We start from the raw sequence: 14,784 nt of genomic DNA, 5'->3' as shown, positions 1-14,784 counted from the left end.
CCTGAAGTTTCACCCAAGATTCATGACAATAGTGTGGTATATATCAATCTCTATACTCAACTTTTCGTTCTGATGATTTTTTTCTCTTTTAAAATTGCAATCTGAATGTATAACAATTATGATGTTAACAGGAGGGCGTCAATACATTGACACAATATAGACTGGGTTGTCAGTGCAGGTCGTTAAATTGTAATCTAGGTCGCTGCATGTGCTTTCGGACTAAAGTTGGTTGCAATATTAGATGTGTATGTAAAGGATGTAAAAACGTTTATGGCATTAGAGGAGGTATATCATATTTAGATGTATTTATTCAGTTCATCATGATTACATACAGTTTTAGCCTTTTAGGATTGTAAAATTGTTATTGTTTTAGTCAATAATCATACGCCTACTAAAAGTAATGTTTCTTATTCATAAATATGTAACTAGGGATAGAATGGATGATTAGTACTGCATTTTTAGAAGTAAATTATTATTCTTATGTTAAGTATGTATCAGTGACATATTTATATAACTAATGTAGAGGAAAATAAAAATACTGCATCTGGAAGCATAACAGTCTCAGCCATTAATGTACCTGAATCCGAATATTCTCAGAGTTTGACTCCTTCGATGACATTTGGGAAATCGATGTAAGATGTTCATCCTAAAATTCAAAATATTAATAATTTTTAAATGGTAATGTTGTTAATTTTTGTTTTTAATCACTGTGTTGTTATGTTTAGCCATGAAAATGAGGCTTCAACAAGTGGAGGTTATGGTAATTGTGAGATTATTACTGTGGATCAACAATCATATCCCAAATTTGATTTCCCATCTCCAAATAATAGAGATATCGATATCGATGTTTATGGCAAAAGAGGAGGTATATCATCTACGCACTTCATCTTCAATTGAATATCAACCATTTAAGATACACTTAGTTTTATATAAAATCATGACTTATTTTAGATTGTCAAATGTCTAATTTTCCCTTATAAAATTCACACTTTATGAGATGCTCTTGTTTGAAAGTATGTAATTCAGAATATAATAGGAAAACAATAGTAATATACTAGTATATGTGATTTACTAATATATGTGATTAGTGACATATGTTAATATTTAATGCAGAGGACAACAAAAGTACCGAATCTGGCTGCATGAGTACTGTAGCCATCAATGAGACTGGCAAGAATGAAGTGGATACACCTGAATTCGAATATGATCCGACTCCTTTCATCTCATTTGGGCATTTCGGGTAAGATGTTCATCCTGAAATGTAAAATAATAATAATTCAATTAGTTATGGTGTTAATTTTCTGTTGTTGTAATTACTATTTTGTTATGTGCAGCCATGAAAACATTGCATCAACAAGTGGAGGATATGGTAATGGTGATATGATTCCTTGGGATCAACAATCTTATCCCAATGTTAACCAGTTCACAGCTTCAATTGATACCAGATGCGTGAATCTTGATGTTGATCTTGACGATAGTTTTGATGTTGATCTTGACGATCTGGATTTCATGAATCTTGATGAACTTTTCTTTGATGATGGTCTGGACAAATAGTTCAAGAGTTGGTGAGAATTTAGATATTGTGATTAATACTTGAAGTGATCATCACTAAGTACCTCTGTTTGGTGATGTTAGTGACTCTTGAAAACTATGTAGATACTATTCTTGTAAACAAACCCTGACATTTTGATCAATGCTGTTCTGATTTTGTAGGCCTGAAGGCTTAAAGTTGCACCGTATATGTGACAGATGTGTGTGTGTGTTTTTTTTCTTTTTTTTTTTCTTTCCTGAATTGTTGCATAGTTGGATCAAATCTATATACCACCTTCATTGTGTAGTAACTGAGTGAATGTTGTTGAGGCCAAAGGTGGTAATTTCTCAATCAACCGGGTAGTTTACCTAATTGACCGAACACAACATAAAAAGGGCCAAGTGTCTAAAATTATAGTAACAACCTATGAGAAAGAACTTTATTGTGTGTATGAACTTTCAAGACCTCAATTGTGTGTATCCAATTTTTAGTTTATTGCTATTTGTATGTAATTTTCCATTCCATATTGGTCAAGATATACACATATAGTTAGGCTTCTAAGAGTCAGACATGTAATCTGTTTTTCCTTAGATACAACAAATGTGGTTTTGCAATAACTTCTCCATGAAAACTTGAAAAGTCATAAGCTTTCTCAATATATAACACTTGTTTCTATTTCTTATGTAACTGCTAAAAAATTATTACAGATTTTAAAGTCAAAGCTAGTCCCTATTGAAAGTCAAACACAGGTTCTTTCTTTGTAATAAAACATGATTACAAAGGAAATATTAAAGGAACTCTCCCTAAAAGTTTTTGAAATTTCTATCACTGGATCTCATGAAAATGATAACATTTTTATATATCACTTGAATATTGCAGCAATTTTCTATTACCGATTTGTATGCAGAAATAGTTGGAAAGAACATTGTACCGGATGTCATTATGTATTCGGTATTGGTCAATGGTCTTTGTAATAAAAGTCGACTTGAAAACGGGCTTAAAGTTTTGAAAAAAATGGGCAAGAAGAGTACGGTTGCTAGTGTGGTTATCTATAATTCGTTAACAGGCGGTTACTTTAGGGAGAGGTCTTATACCTGATGATAAAACTTATGATATTCTTGTTACGGGTCAAGTCAAACGGGTCGGTTCAATGATAAAAGCCTTGAGTTAAATACAATGTGTTAGAAATTATCTGTCAATAAAGCTTATAATTAAAACCTGCAACACATTTCTTGATGACAATTTACAATGCCACACTACTAAAACCATCATATTAAAAAAATCAAAACGCGTGCAGAACACGTGTGATCAACCAGATAACTGTATGAATGATCAAAACAGTGATATGCAAAAACGTCTAAAAGATGTTGAAAAAATATAACATCCCTTGATAAAGATGTAATAACCGGGTACAAACAACAAATAAGATCATAAGATTCAACAAGTCACATGAATTATAATTAAAAATCATAAGAATAAAACTAAAGACTTAGAATTAAAAGAAAAAAGAATAAAATTAAAATTAAACTCAGTTTAAAGCTGAAAACTTCGGAACATCTACAGGGAACTGATCAATTTCATCCATCCATGGATTCTTCTCTTTTGCAGGATCAACAGTCTTTAACGCCTTCCAAACTGCACTGTTACACTTAAAACCCGACCCAAACGCTATTTGCCACGCCCTATCACCTTTTCTGATTCGTCCTTTTGCTTCCGAATACGCCAACTCATACCAAGGCGAACTACTCGACGTATTCCCAAATCGATTAAGTGTCATTCTTGATGGCTCCATATGCCAATCCGTAAGCTGCAAATTCTTTTCGATTTCATCAAGAACCGCTCGACCACCCGCGTGAATACAAAAATGCTCAAACGCTAACTTAAAATCAGGTATATACGGCTTAATCTTCATTCTAAACACCTTTTTCCCAACTAAAGTTGCAAAGAAAAGTAACTGTTCTGACATGGGTAACACAAGTGGGCCCAAAGTCGTGATGTTAGTTTTTAATGCGTCACCCGCAACTCCCATTAAATCTTTCGACAACGCAACTCCAACTTTTCCAACTGGATCTTCTAATTGGGTCACACACGAAAAACACTTTTCGTCTGAACCTTTGTGTGTTCTAACAGTGTGGACTAATTGATACTTTGACTTTTTTCGGTCAGAGTTTTTGTTGGATAGTAAAATTGCTGCACCGCCCATTCGAAACAAGCAATTTGACACAAGCATTGATCTTTCGTTACCGAAATACCAATTCAGTGTGATGTTTTCCATGCTCATTACTAAAGCGTACGAATTTGGATTTACTTGAAGAAGATCTTTAGCAAGATCAATGGCGATTAAACCCGCACTACAACCCATTCCACCAAGATTAAAGCTTAAAATGTTGCCTCTAAGTTTGTAATGATTAACAATTATTGACGCTAATGAAGGTGTCGGATTGAACAAACTACAATTCACTACCAAAATCCCAATATCTTTAGGTTTAACGCCCGTTTTGGCTAAAAGTTCATCAATTGCACCAAACATAACGAGCTCAGCTTCTTTTCGTGCTTCTGCCATACACGGATTTGGGGGTACTCGAAGAACAGCTTCGGGAAGATAAGTTGACTCACCAAGACCGGACCTTTCAAGAATCTTTTTTTGGAAATCGAGACTTTGGTTAGTAAATGAGCCTGTTTCGGTTGATCTGTCCATAAAGATTTGTCGAGTACATTTGCGTTCTTCTTCAGGCTTATAACACGAAAAGTTGACTAGGTAAACGGGTCGAGGACGGGTCACGAAATAAAGGGTTGAGAGAAAGACTAAAAGGGTCGAACACACGACAACCGAAATGAGATTGAACCTTAAATGATCCCAAAGAACATAAACATCTTGAGGCGAAAAGGTAGACAATTGAGCAGCAAGAACAACAACAAGTGGTGACAAACACAAGTACATTCCATGTGTTATAAGGTAATGATACCCTAATTTCACATACTTCAATTTTACAGATTTCTTGAAATCAGGAAGCTTTGAAGATGAAGAAGTTTGTGTAATCAAGGGTTTAACTACTTCACTCATTTTCCCTAAATTTCAATTTCAAATCAGAGTACTTTTGAAATCAAATTACTACCAAAACAGACAATCAAAACCAAGATCTGATCTTTTTCAAAAACCCAATTAACAAATCATGATTTAATCACCTGAGATCCGAAATTATGGCAGTTCCTGCAAAATGGGAATTTAAATTTGAACATAAAGATTCAAGCTTTAATAGTATTATAGTACTAAATTAACAGTAAATCAAGAAACATATCATACAATTAAATGAAACCCATATTTAATTACACCAAAAAAGGATTATTTAATGATGAACTGAAGAAACCCAAATGAGATATTATACCTGATTTGCGGAGTGATCGATGAGAATGTGAGTTGTTAAACAGAGCTGGAAACAAAATGCCACTTGTATGTGTATATATATATACAAACATGTATATATATTGTTAAATCAGTGTGTGTGAAAGAGAGTCATGTTTTGTGGTTGTCAAAATTGAATTGGAAACGTGGGGGCAAACTGGAATTTTATTAATTAATTGTTGGATAATAAATTGAATAAAACCCTAATGAGGATAATGCATTGACAGCCCAAGATGATGATATAATCAGAGGAAACTTCTTTTCAATGTGCAAGCAGCATCTTAGAAAGGGAGAATATTTTTGTGGATCAAAAGGGTGTTTCCTTTGAAAATGGGTGAAAATTTGTAATTCAACATTGAATAAAAAACATGGATTTGTTTTTTTAATTAATGGGATTTAAAAATAAAAATCCTAGTTATTTATTTTAAAAAGTGATACTACAATTATTAACTTTAAGAACTACAAGAGCACAAAGTGTTCGTAGTCATTTCGGCGTTCATTTCAAGGTCGAAAATGAACCTTGAAATTGATTAAATTAAGGTGTCGTTCGGTATTCATTTCAGAGTTGAATATGACGTTGACCAATAAAAAAGTATAATAATTAAAATAGAAAGAAAAACAAAAAAAGTAGGAGCAACCGTCGGTTTAGGGACAATGGGAGGGGACGGTGGGATTGACTTCGGGGCGGTATGCATTTCAAGGGCGGCATCGATGGTGGACGGTGGGATTTACTCCGGAGATCGTATGCTAGTAATAGTCTTATATTTGTCGTTGTAATTATTTTATATCACAAACTCCGCATGTCTTACAAGTTCAACATTAGCTTCTTAGTTTAAATGTCAGTTTTCAAACGATGTACTTTCATATAAAAAGACAAATGCGGCATGGGTCTTTTGTGGTGATTTTAACGAAGTGAGGAGCATAGACGAGAGAGAAAATACCAATTTTATACCAAGCCGAGCAGCAAGATTTAACAACTTTATCAACAGTAATGGCTTGATCGAAATACCTCTATCGGGACGAAAATTCACTAGAATTAGCGATGACGGACTTCAATTCAGCAAGTTAGATCGTTTCCTTGTTTGTAATAAGTTTGCTATGATATGGAACGATCTATCTACTCATGCGTTAGACAGGACACTTTCTGACCATACTCCGTTACTTCTCAAGAACGGTCAGCCTGATTTTGGGCCCAAACCCACAAGAGTGTTTGATGCCTGGATTGATACTGAAGGGGCAGAAGAAATCGTAAAGAATTCATGGGCTCAACCAACCGGCCCATGTCGGCCAGATACTGCATTCAGGTATAAGTTAAAAAATGTTAAAAATAATCTCAGAACCTGGTTCAACAATTCGAATGGAAAAATTGAGGCTGAACTAAAGCAACTAAGTGACCTTTGCAATTGGTGGGATTCGGAGGCAGAGAAAAGAAGTATCACGGAGAATGAAAGAATAGAATGGTTAAATAGCAGGAACAATTGGTCGGAGAAAGATCGAATAAAACGAAACATGTTGAAGCAAAAAGCTAGAATGAAATGGGCGGTCGATGGTGATGAAAATTCGAAATACTTTCACTCAATTATCAAAAGGAAAAACAACAAAAATAATATCCGTGGGTTACATATTAATGGGGAATGGCAAGAGAATCCAATTGACATAAAGAATGAAGTGTTCAGACACTTCAAATCCTTTTATGAAGAACCGAATGTTGAGGGTTTTGACTTTGGAGGTTTTGACACTTCGGTTATTTCTCAAGAAGACGCAACAGCATTGGAACTTCCATTCAGTGAAGATGAAGTTTGGGCGGCTATTAAAGATTGCAATATTTCAAAGGCACCCGGCCCTGACGGTTTCAATTTTTACTTTTATCATAAATTTTGGGGGGTGATCAAAGACGACTTGTTGAAGGCGATACAATGGTTCTGGTCCAGCGGTGACATATCACTTGGTTGTAACGCATCTTTCATTGCACTCATTCCGAAGAAAAACGACCCAATCAACCTACGTGATTATAGACCAATAAGTCTAATAGGGAGTTACTATAAAATCATCTCAAAGCTACTTGCAAATAGGATACGAATAGTGATTGATAAACTCATTGGAAACGAACAAAGTGCCTTCATCCGAGGAAGATCAATCCTAGATAGCATTTTAATTGCAAACGAGTTGATTGGTGATGTTAAAAACAACAAATCTAAATGCTTCATTTTTAAAGCGGACTTCAAAAAAGCATTTGATAGCGTACGATGGTGCTTCCTATTTGACATTATGAAGAAGATGGGTTTCGGGTCTAAGTGGGTAAAGTGGATCGGGTCGTGCTTTAAATCCGCATCCATTTCGGTCCTTGTTAACGGGTCACCAACAAAAGAATTTCACCTTCAAAGAGGGATTCGACAAGGGGACCCCATATCCCCCTACCTATTCATCATTGCAAGTGAAGGACTAAACATTTTAGCAAAGAATGCGGTTAGCAAGAAAATTATAAGGGGGATAGAAATCGGCCAAGATAAGATCAATATTTCCCACCTACAATTCGCGGACGATACGATATTTTTCGGAGATTGGAACAAAAGGAACATCATCAATGTTCATAAAACCCTTGAGTGCTATGAAAAGGTTTCGGGGCTTAAGATAAATATGCTTAAAAGCCATATATATGGCATTGGTGTTTCTAGGGAAGAAATCGAAAGCATGGCTAACAGATTGGGATGCACTCCGGGATCTTTTCCTTTCACATATCTTGGGATGCCGATAGGTGATAGACTAAACAAGAAAGAAGCATGGAAACCTATAGTCGATAAATTTAGCAAACGGTTATCGGATTGGAAAGCAAGAATGATGTCATTCGGGGGAAGGTTGACACTTGTTAAGGCGGTCCTCAATAGTCTCCCTCTATACTTCTTTTCGTTGTTTCGCGCTCCTTCTTGCATCATCAATCTTCTTGAAGGTATGAGACGCAATTTTGGGGGGGGGGGGGGGTCGGGGAATGATTGTAAACTTTCATGGATTAAATGGGAAACAATTCTTTTACCTTACAATGAGGGGGGGTTAAATATTGGGAGTCTCAAAGAAAAAAATTGGTCCCTACTTATCAAATGGTGGTGGCGTTTTTATACCGAAAACGATTCTTTATGGACCAAAACGATTAAAAGCATCTATGGGCGGGATGGGGGGTTGGGTTCTAATCGGTTTTGTGGCAATGTCAAGCAGAATACAGTGTGGCGTAATATAATCAAAGTGGGTGATGAGTTGTGCAAGATCGGCATCAACATGAAAGATTTAATAAAAAGAGAGATTGGCGACGGCAATGGGGTCAGCTTTTGGTTCAATCAGTGGGCAGGTCCTTTGCCGTTAAAAGACGCGTAACAGCGGCTGTTTAGACTCGAGAAGCAGCCTTCAGTTTGCATCAGCAGCAGGGTCACATACGAAGACAATACATGGGTTTTCAACTGGGATTGGACACGTGCACTTACAGGCAGGTTACACGGGGAAATAAATGGCATGATCGATCTCATTAAATCAGTTTCATTGTCTGGAAGCGGACCAAATAAATGGAAATATGTGGGTGACAAAAGTGGATCGTTTACTACAAAATCAATGAGCAAATTAATAGACGACAAACTTATTCCACGAGAGGTCAATCCAACGACAATCATCAAGAATAATCTCATTCCGTTAAATATTGGAATTTTCATATGGAGGGTACTAAGGAAAAGAATTGCGACAAAAGAAGAGCTTGATAAGAGGGGAATCGACTTGGACACATTATTATGCCCTATGTGTAATGATGTGGTTGAGTCAGTAGATCACGCCATCTATTCATGCAAATCCGCTAAAGAAATATGGATTGGTATTTTTAAATGGTGGAATCTTTCCCTCTCATCGGGTTTCACATTAGAAGATTTGATTAAAGGTTCGGGCTCACTAGTTGTACATTCGCGCGTGAAGAAAATTTGGCAAGCGGTCGTGTGGGTCACATGTTATTTGATATGGAAGAATATGAACCTCAAAGTTTTCAAAAATGACGCTTGGGCCACTCCGAAGATCATTAGTGAAATTCAAGTGAAATCTTTCGAATGGATTAGTAATCGCTCGCGGAATAGCTTCTCATCTTGGCATCAATGGCTTGTGTGTCCAACAAATGGGTTGGGCATCATCAATGATCCGGGTTGAGTAGATTTGGATAGATTGTAATGAAATTGTATCGTGTACTTTGTTTTCTCGTGTTTCATGAAATTGTAATTCTCGTGTCCGGTGCTAGTAGCTAGTTCGGCTACCTCACCATTTGTACAGTTTTCATATATATATATATATATATATATATATATATATATATATATATATATATATATATAGATAATTTGCTTTTCAAAAAAAAAAATATAAAAAGACAAATGTTTTAGTTGTATAATTTTGAATATAAAATGAAAGTTATTGTTAAAATTAAGAGAGGGAAGAAAGACGAAAGAATAAATGAGCCAATATGATTATGTCGAATCAATTTGTAAATATATTCACAAAAATATTTAGGAAATGAAAGGATATTGATTACCGTTAAAAGGTTTGGTATTGTGATGTATAAACCATTTTATAGCAAATTATAGGTAGATGATTAAATATGAGTGGTGCATAAATAACGTCTTTTTGATAAGACAAATAGTTATAGAGAAATTTTACAAATAAGGTGACAAATGAGTCTCACTAATTACATTTTTTTTTTTTTTTTTATCATATACTATCATATATTTCATTGTCGATTTCACTAGTACACCTTTTTGTAATAATATTTTCGTTAAAATTAAATTTTGTGAGCCCATCATTTCTCATTTGGAAATTATAATTCTTGCTATTTGCTTATGAAAAACGATAGACTTGCACAATTTAAAAAAAAAAATATTAATAAATCATCAAACTTAGATGGATCTATAAACTCAGATAGAGAAGTACGAGAAAAAAAAACTACGGAGTAATTGCTTTAACTCACTTACGATATTAGTTGGTACAATCTTTTGCTAACTATCATAAGAATTACTTAAATGTGTCCGATTTTAGTATTCAAACGGCCATAAACTTCAATTTCAATATATGGTTCAATGTTTAAGAAGAATTTTAAAACTGAAAAAGTGAGGAATATCGATGTTAAACAAAATAAATAATATTGTCAACTATAGTACAGTATAAGATATCCATGAGGTCCACAATGACCAACATGTGCACCTAATTTTGTGTCCAAATCCAACACTCTAAAACATATGAAAATGAGTTGTAGGGTTAGCCGCCTTTATTTAACGATTACTCACGTGCCGAGGGACCATTCATCCCAAAATGGCCCAAAAGTAATTATTCAATTAACCCGTAGATTTTATAGTCGTCTACGACTTTGAAATTTAGAACTTACGTGTCAAGCCGTTAAGTGTTCGGTGTTTCTTAAGTCATGGGTCATGATGCGTTTAGACTCGGGGATTTGACAGTGTTTAATGATTATTGTTGTTGTTTTTTGATTTGTGTTTATTTTTCTTTAAAAAATATGAACTTATATAGCGTAAGAGATCTTTAATAAAAACTGAAGTCCCAAAAACTTATTATAGAAAACGGAGCTCAAAAGTTCAAGTTGAACAAGAGATCAATTAAAATATCGAATACAATTAACGAAACATAAAAGCTAGCAACAAATGGAGTAATCAATCAAACGTACAACAAAAGATTAGCATCCATCTTCATCGCAACCATAAAACCGCATCAAAGAAAGAAAGAAGTCATGCATTCTTGATAAACTCGGCGAACTTTTCCCTCTCGGCCCCTTGTACCCCACATTCTCTTCTTGTTTTTTTCACTTTAGTCAACTTCAAGGAAACATTTTCGGAATTGTTGGTGATGGCATCAACCTTATCGGACTCGGCAACCATATTAGACATCATTGCTTTAAAAGCGGCAACCATCGGTCCCGAGACACCATCATTAGTATCCAAAGCCAAAGGTAACGGTTCCGAAGCAACATAAGGTTTGCCGAATTTGGAAGTGAGCGTATTGAAATCTAATGGTGCAACCTTAAAACTGCCAATTCACCACTAATTCCGACTCTGAAGAACTCAGCCCCTTTGACTCACACCCATCAAAGAAGAGGATCCTTTCAACGTGATGGGAGTGTTGAAGTAATAATCTAGAAGGTGGCATGACAAATTCAATTTGATCACACTTTTTATATGGTTGTCAAGTTGATTACAACTTTCATATAGTTGTCAATTTGATTACAACTACCATATAGATGACAACTTGATTACAACTAGCATATGGTTGTCAAATTGTATACAGCTTCTTCATTTCCAAGTAGTATAAATATAACATCATACATGCTCATTTATACATCTCAAATTACAAGTGTTCTTGTATACTAAAAAGATAAATAGAGAGTTTATGAGTGTTAGTCTCCTAGTTACAAGAGATATAAAGATTAGTGTTTATCCTTGTAATTAGAGAGAAGTGTAAATCCTATTATTGTAACGACCCAACCCGTTAAACGACACAATTTTTTTGTTTTTTTTTGAAATTGGGACAGGCCAAGCCTGTCAGGCTTAACCCGCGGCGCGGGTTATCTGGCCGCGGCGCGGCTTATTAAAGTCTCAGATGGTTTGAACCATCCAAAACCCTCGACATCCAAACCCCCTTTAGCCCACGGCGCGCTATTCTGGGCCGCGGCGCGGCTCTCTTCTGATGCTGATTCTTACTTAGAATAATTTACACAAGTCCCGAATTTCGTGTTAAACGACAAACATCGATTCAAAAGGCCTTCCACCACCTAACTAATAGAGTTTACAAGTTTTAAGATCTCAATTCAAGTATTTGACCACCGAACATCATTTGCTCATTTACAATTCAAAAATATGAGTTTCGACCGACAAGTTTAATTACCAAACAAAAACCCGATCATGGTATTTGGGGTTAAATTACCCAAACCTAGGTCGAACTCCAAAAGCTAAACTCTAGCATAATCATGTAGAGAAATCGCTAGTCCAAACGTATACCCTTGCCCTTGTCCGCGCCATAGCCTAAAAAAGGTAAACAACGAGAGGGTAAGCAAAACGCTCAGTGAATGCAATAATTATACACATACATATATAATATACCTACTTGCAAACACTTACTCATATACCGCATACACGCTAGCAATATAATTAGCATACCATCTCAAGTACGAAGCTAATAACCTCCAACACCTCGACTAGCAATAATCAATAGCATATGATAGAAACAATACAATATGCTACACTACAACACATACACAACCCTATGGTTAACCATACTCGCGTCATGGTGCTACCGGCTCTTTGGTTCACATCATACGCATTAGTCATGATGCTACCGGCTCTTTGGTTCATATCACAACTCGAGTCATACTCGCGCTAAAGTGCTACCGGCTCTTTAGTTCACACTACAACACACGTACTACGATGCTACCAGCTCTTTGGTTCACATCGTAGCACACTCGCACATACTATGGCACTACCGGCTCTTTGGTTCATACCATAGCATACAAATAAATACATTATATACATACGCATATAGTTATTCCACTCACCTTGTATCCAAAACGAAGGTAAGCCAACTAGCTCTTCAACCGTCAATGAAAATCACCTATTACATTAGCATAAAATCAACACTTATCTAAAAGAGCTTTCGACCCGCCCAATTAGACACCTAGTGCAAATGCTCACCACTTACGCTCACAACGCCAATCGTAGGCCTAAGTCACCCATAATCACTCAAGCTAGTGACCATGGCATTAAATCACCCAACTACACACCACTAGGTCATCAAATTTGTGCTAGTGCACTTTTTGACCCAAAAACCCATTTTGACCTAATAATGGGTCAAACCCTAAACTTGTAAGTCTCATTCTCCAAATCACTAGTAAATCAAGTTCATTAACGAACCTTAATCAAGATTTACTCATATTATTATCAATTTCCTCAACTAACTCAAGATCATCAATTTTTAGGTTACTTACACTTTCACCCAAACCATAAACCCCCAATTTCACAACCATCTAGGGTTTGGTTGCTAGCAAGAATCAAATATGAACACTAACATAATTAACTTACAAAACCAAATATGAATACTAACATAATTAACTTACAAAATTCGATTTAGAGACTTACCACAACACTCAATAAGATGCTAGAAGGTAGAAACAAGAGGAATTGGACCCGATCTAGCAAAAACCCACTTGGAAAGCTTCAAGATCTACTTTCTCTCACTACTCTCTCTACTTTATGAAGAGGGTGATAAGGTTGGTGAATGGGGTAAATGAGCCTCATCCACCCCTTTGATAGCCTCAAAACCGGCCTCAAGCAAAAAGACCAAACTACCCCTCTTTTAAATTTAAATAAAACCAAGGAATCATAACCAGGACGTAGTCGCGTCGCGGGCCATCTGGCCGCGCCGCGGCCTAACACTGAAACTGATGCTTCCAACATTTATTTATATACAAAAATGTGTATTTCAAACTCGGGTCTTACAACTCTCCCCCGCTTGATTCGGATTGCGCCCTCGCAATCCAAGCCGCATGACAAGCAGGAAGATACACCAAGACAAATTCTTCGGATTCTCACGTGAACTCGGAACCCTTTCGGTGACGCCATTGGACTTTAAAAGTCCTTAACTCTTTGTTACACAACATTTTAACCTTTTCATCAAGAATGGCAATCGGTTCCTCGAAATATTCTAACTTGTTGTTCAAGAAAATCTCATCCAACGGTACCCACGTCGAGTCATCCGAAAGACACTTACGGAGATGGAAAACATGGAATGTGTTATGAATTCCCGCAAGCTCTTTGGGTAACTCTAGTCTATAAGTAACCTCTCAGACACAATCCAAGATTTTGAAAGGACCAATAAATCGAGGAGCTAACTTTCCCCGTTTTCGAAACCGAATAATACCCTTCCATGGCGAAACCTTAAGCATCACCATGTCACCTTCTTGAAACTCAATCGGTCGCCTACATTTGTCGGCATAGGATTTTTGTCTATCTTGCGCCGCCTTTAATCGTGCCCGAATCATCTCAATTTTACTATTAGTCTCTAAAACCAAATTGGTACTCCCGATTTCCTTTTGTCCCACTTCACCCGAACAAATTGGAGTTCTACACTTTTGCCCATAAAGCATCTCATAAGGTGGCATCCCAATACTAGTATGGTGACTATTGTTGTACGAGAATTACACCAAAGGTAGGTGCTCATCCCAACTACCACCGAAATCAATCACACACGCCCGTAACATATCCTCCAACGTTTGATTCGTACGTTCGGTTTGACCGTACATTTGAGGATGATACGCCGTGCTCATCTTCAATTGTGTACCCATATCTTCATGAAACTTATTCCAAAACCGAGATGTGAAACGAGTATCCCTATCCGAAACAATAGATATAGGAACCCCATGTCTCGATACCACCTCTTTGATAAATAACTTAGACAAAGTCTCCGACGATATCGTCTCTCGAATGGGAAGAAACAATGCACTTTTTGTCAACCGATCAACTATCACCCAAATCGTATCAAATTGAGTCCTCGTCGTTTTTGGTAACTTTGTGATGAAATCCATGGTAATGTGCTCCCGTTTCCATTTCGGGATTTCTAACGGTTGTAACATACCATATGGCTTTTGGTGTTCGGCTTTAACTTGCAAACACATAACGCATTGTTCAACATATTTAACCACGTCATGCTTCATTCCGGGCCACCAATACTCTTTCTTCAAATCAAGGTACATCTTCATCGCACCCGGATGAATAGAATACTTTGACTTGTGTGCTTCATCAAGTAGCACTTTTCGGTAACTGCCCATTTTAGG

The 14,784-nt window shown here is 36.4% G+C and overlaps 1 protein-coding gene across 1 annotated transcript; it reads right to left on the bottom strand.

Moving 5' to 3' along the window:
- Positions 1–2,896: 2,896 nt before the first annotated feature.
- On the bottom strand, positions 2,897–5,132 carry LOC139853273 (3-ketoacyl-CoA synthase 11-like). The gene is made up of 2 exons (XM_071842644.1): positions 4,918–5,132; positions 2,897–4,742 (listed from the first exon to the last, which is right to left on the bottom strand). Exon 2 carries the CDS (start codon positions 4,593–4,595, stop codon positions 3,060–3,062), a length of 1,536 nt encoding a protein of 511 aa, XP_071698745.1. The 5' UTR covers positions 4,596–4,742; positions 4,918–5,132; the 3' UTR covers positions 2,897–3,059.
- Positions 5,133–14,784: the final 9,652 nt, after the last annotated feature.

This window comes from Rutidosis leptorrhynchoides, chromosome 6 (genome assembly GCF_046630445.1).
Source record: "Rutidosis leptorrhynchoides isolate AG116_Rl617_1_P2 chromosome 6, CSIRO_AGI_Rlap_v1, whole genome shotgun sequence".
Taxonomy (NCBI): Eukaryota; Viridiplantae; Streptophyta; class Magnoliopsida; order Asterales; family Asteraceae; genus Rutidosis; species Rutidosis leptorrhynchoides.
Note: the sequence above shows the minus strand (reverse complement) of the source record. Positions and strands in the feature narration are given on the sequence as shown.

Bases quoted from the DNA above. Each gene is read 5' to 3' on its own strand.
- LOC139853273 (XM_071842644.1), bottom strand. From the start codon at position 4,595: ATGAGTGAAGTAGTTAAACCCTTGATTACACAAACTTCTTCATCTTCA.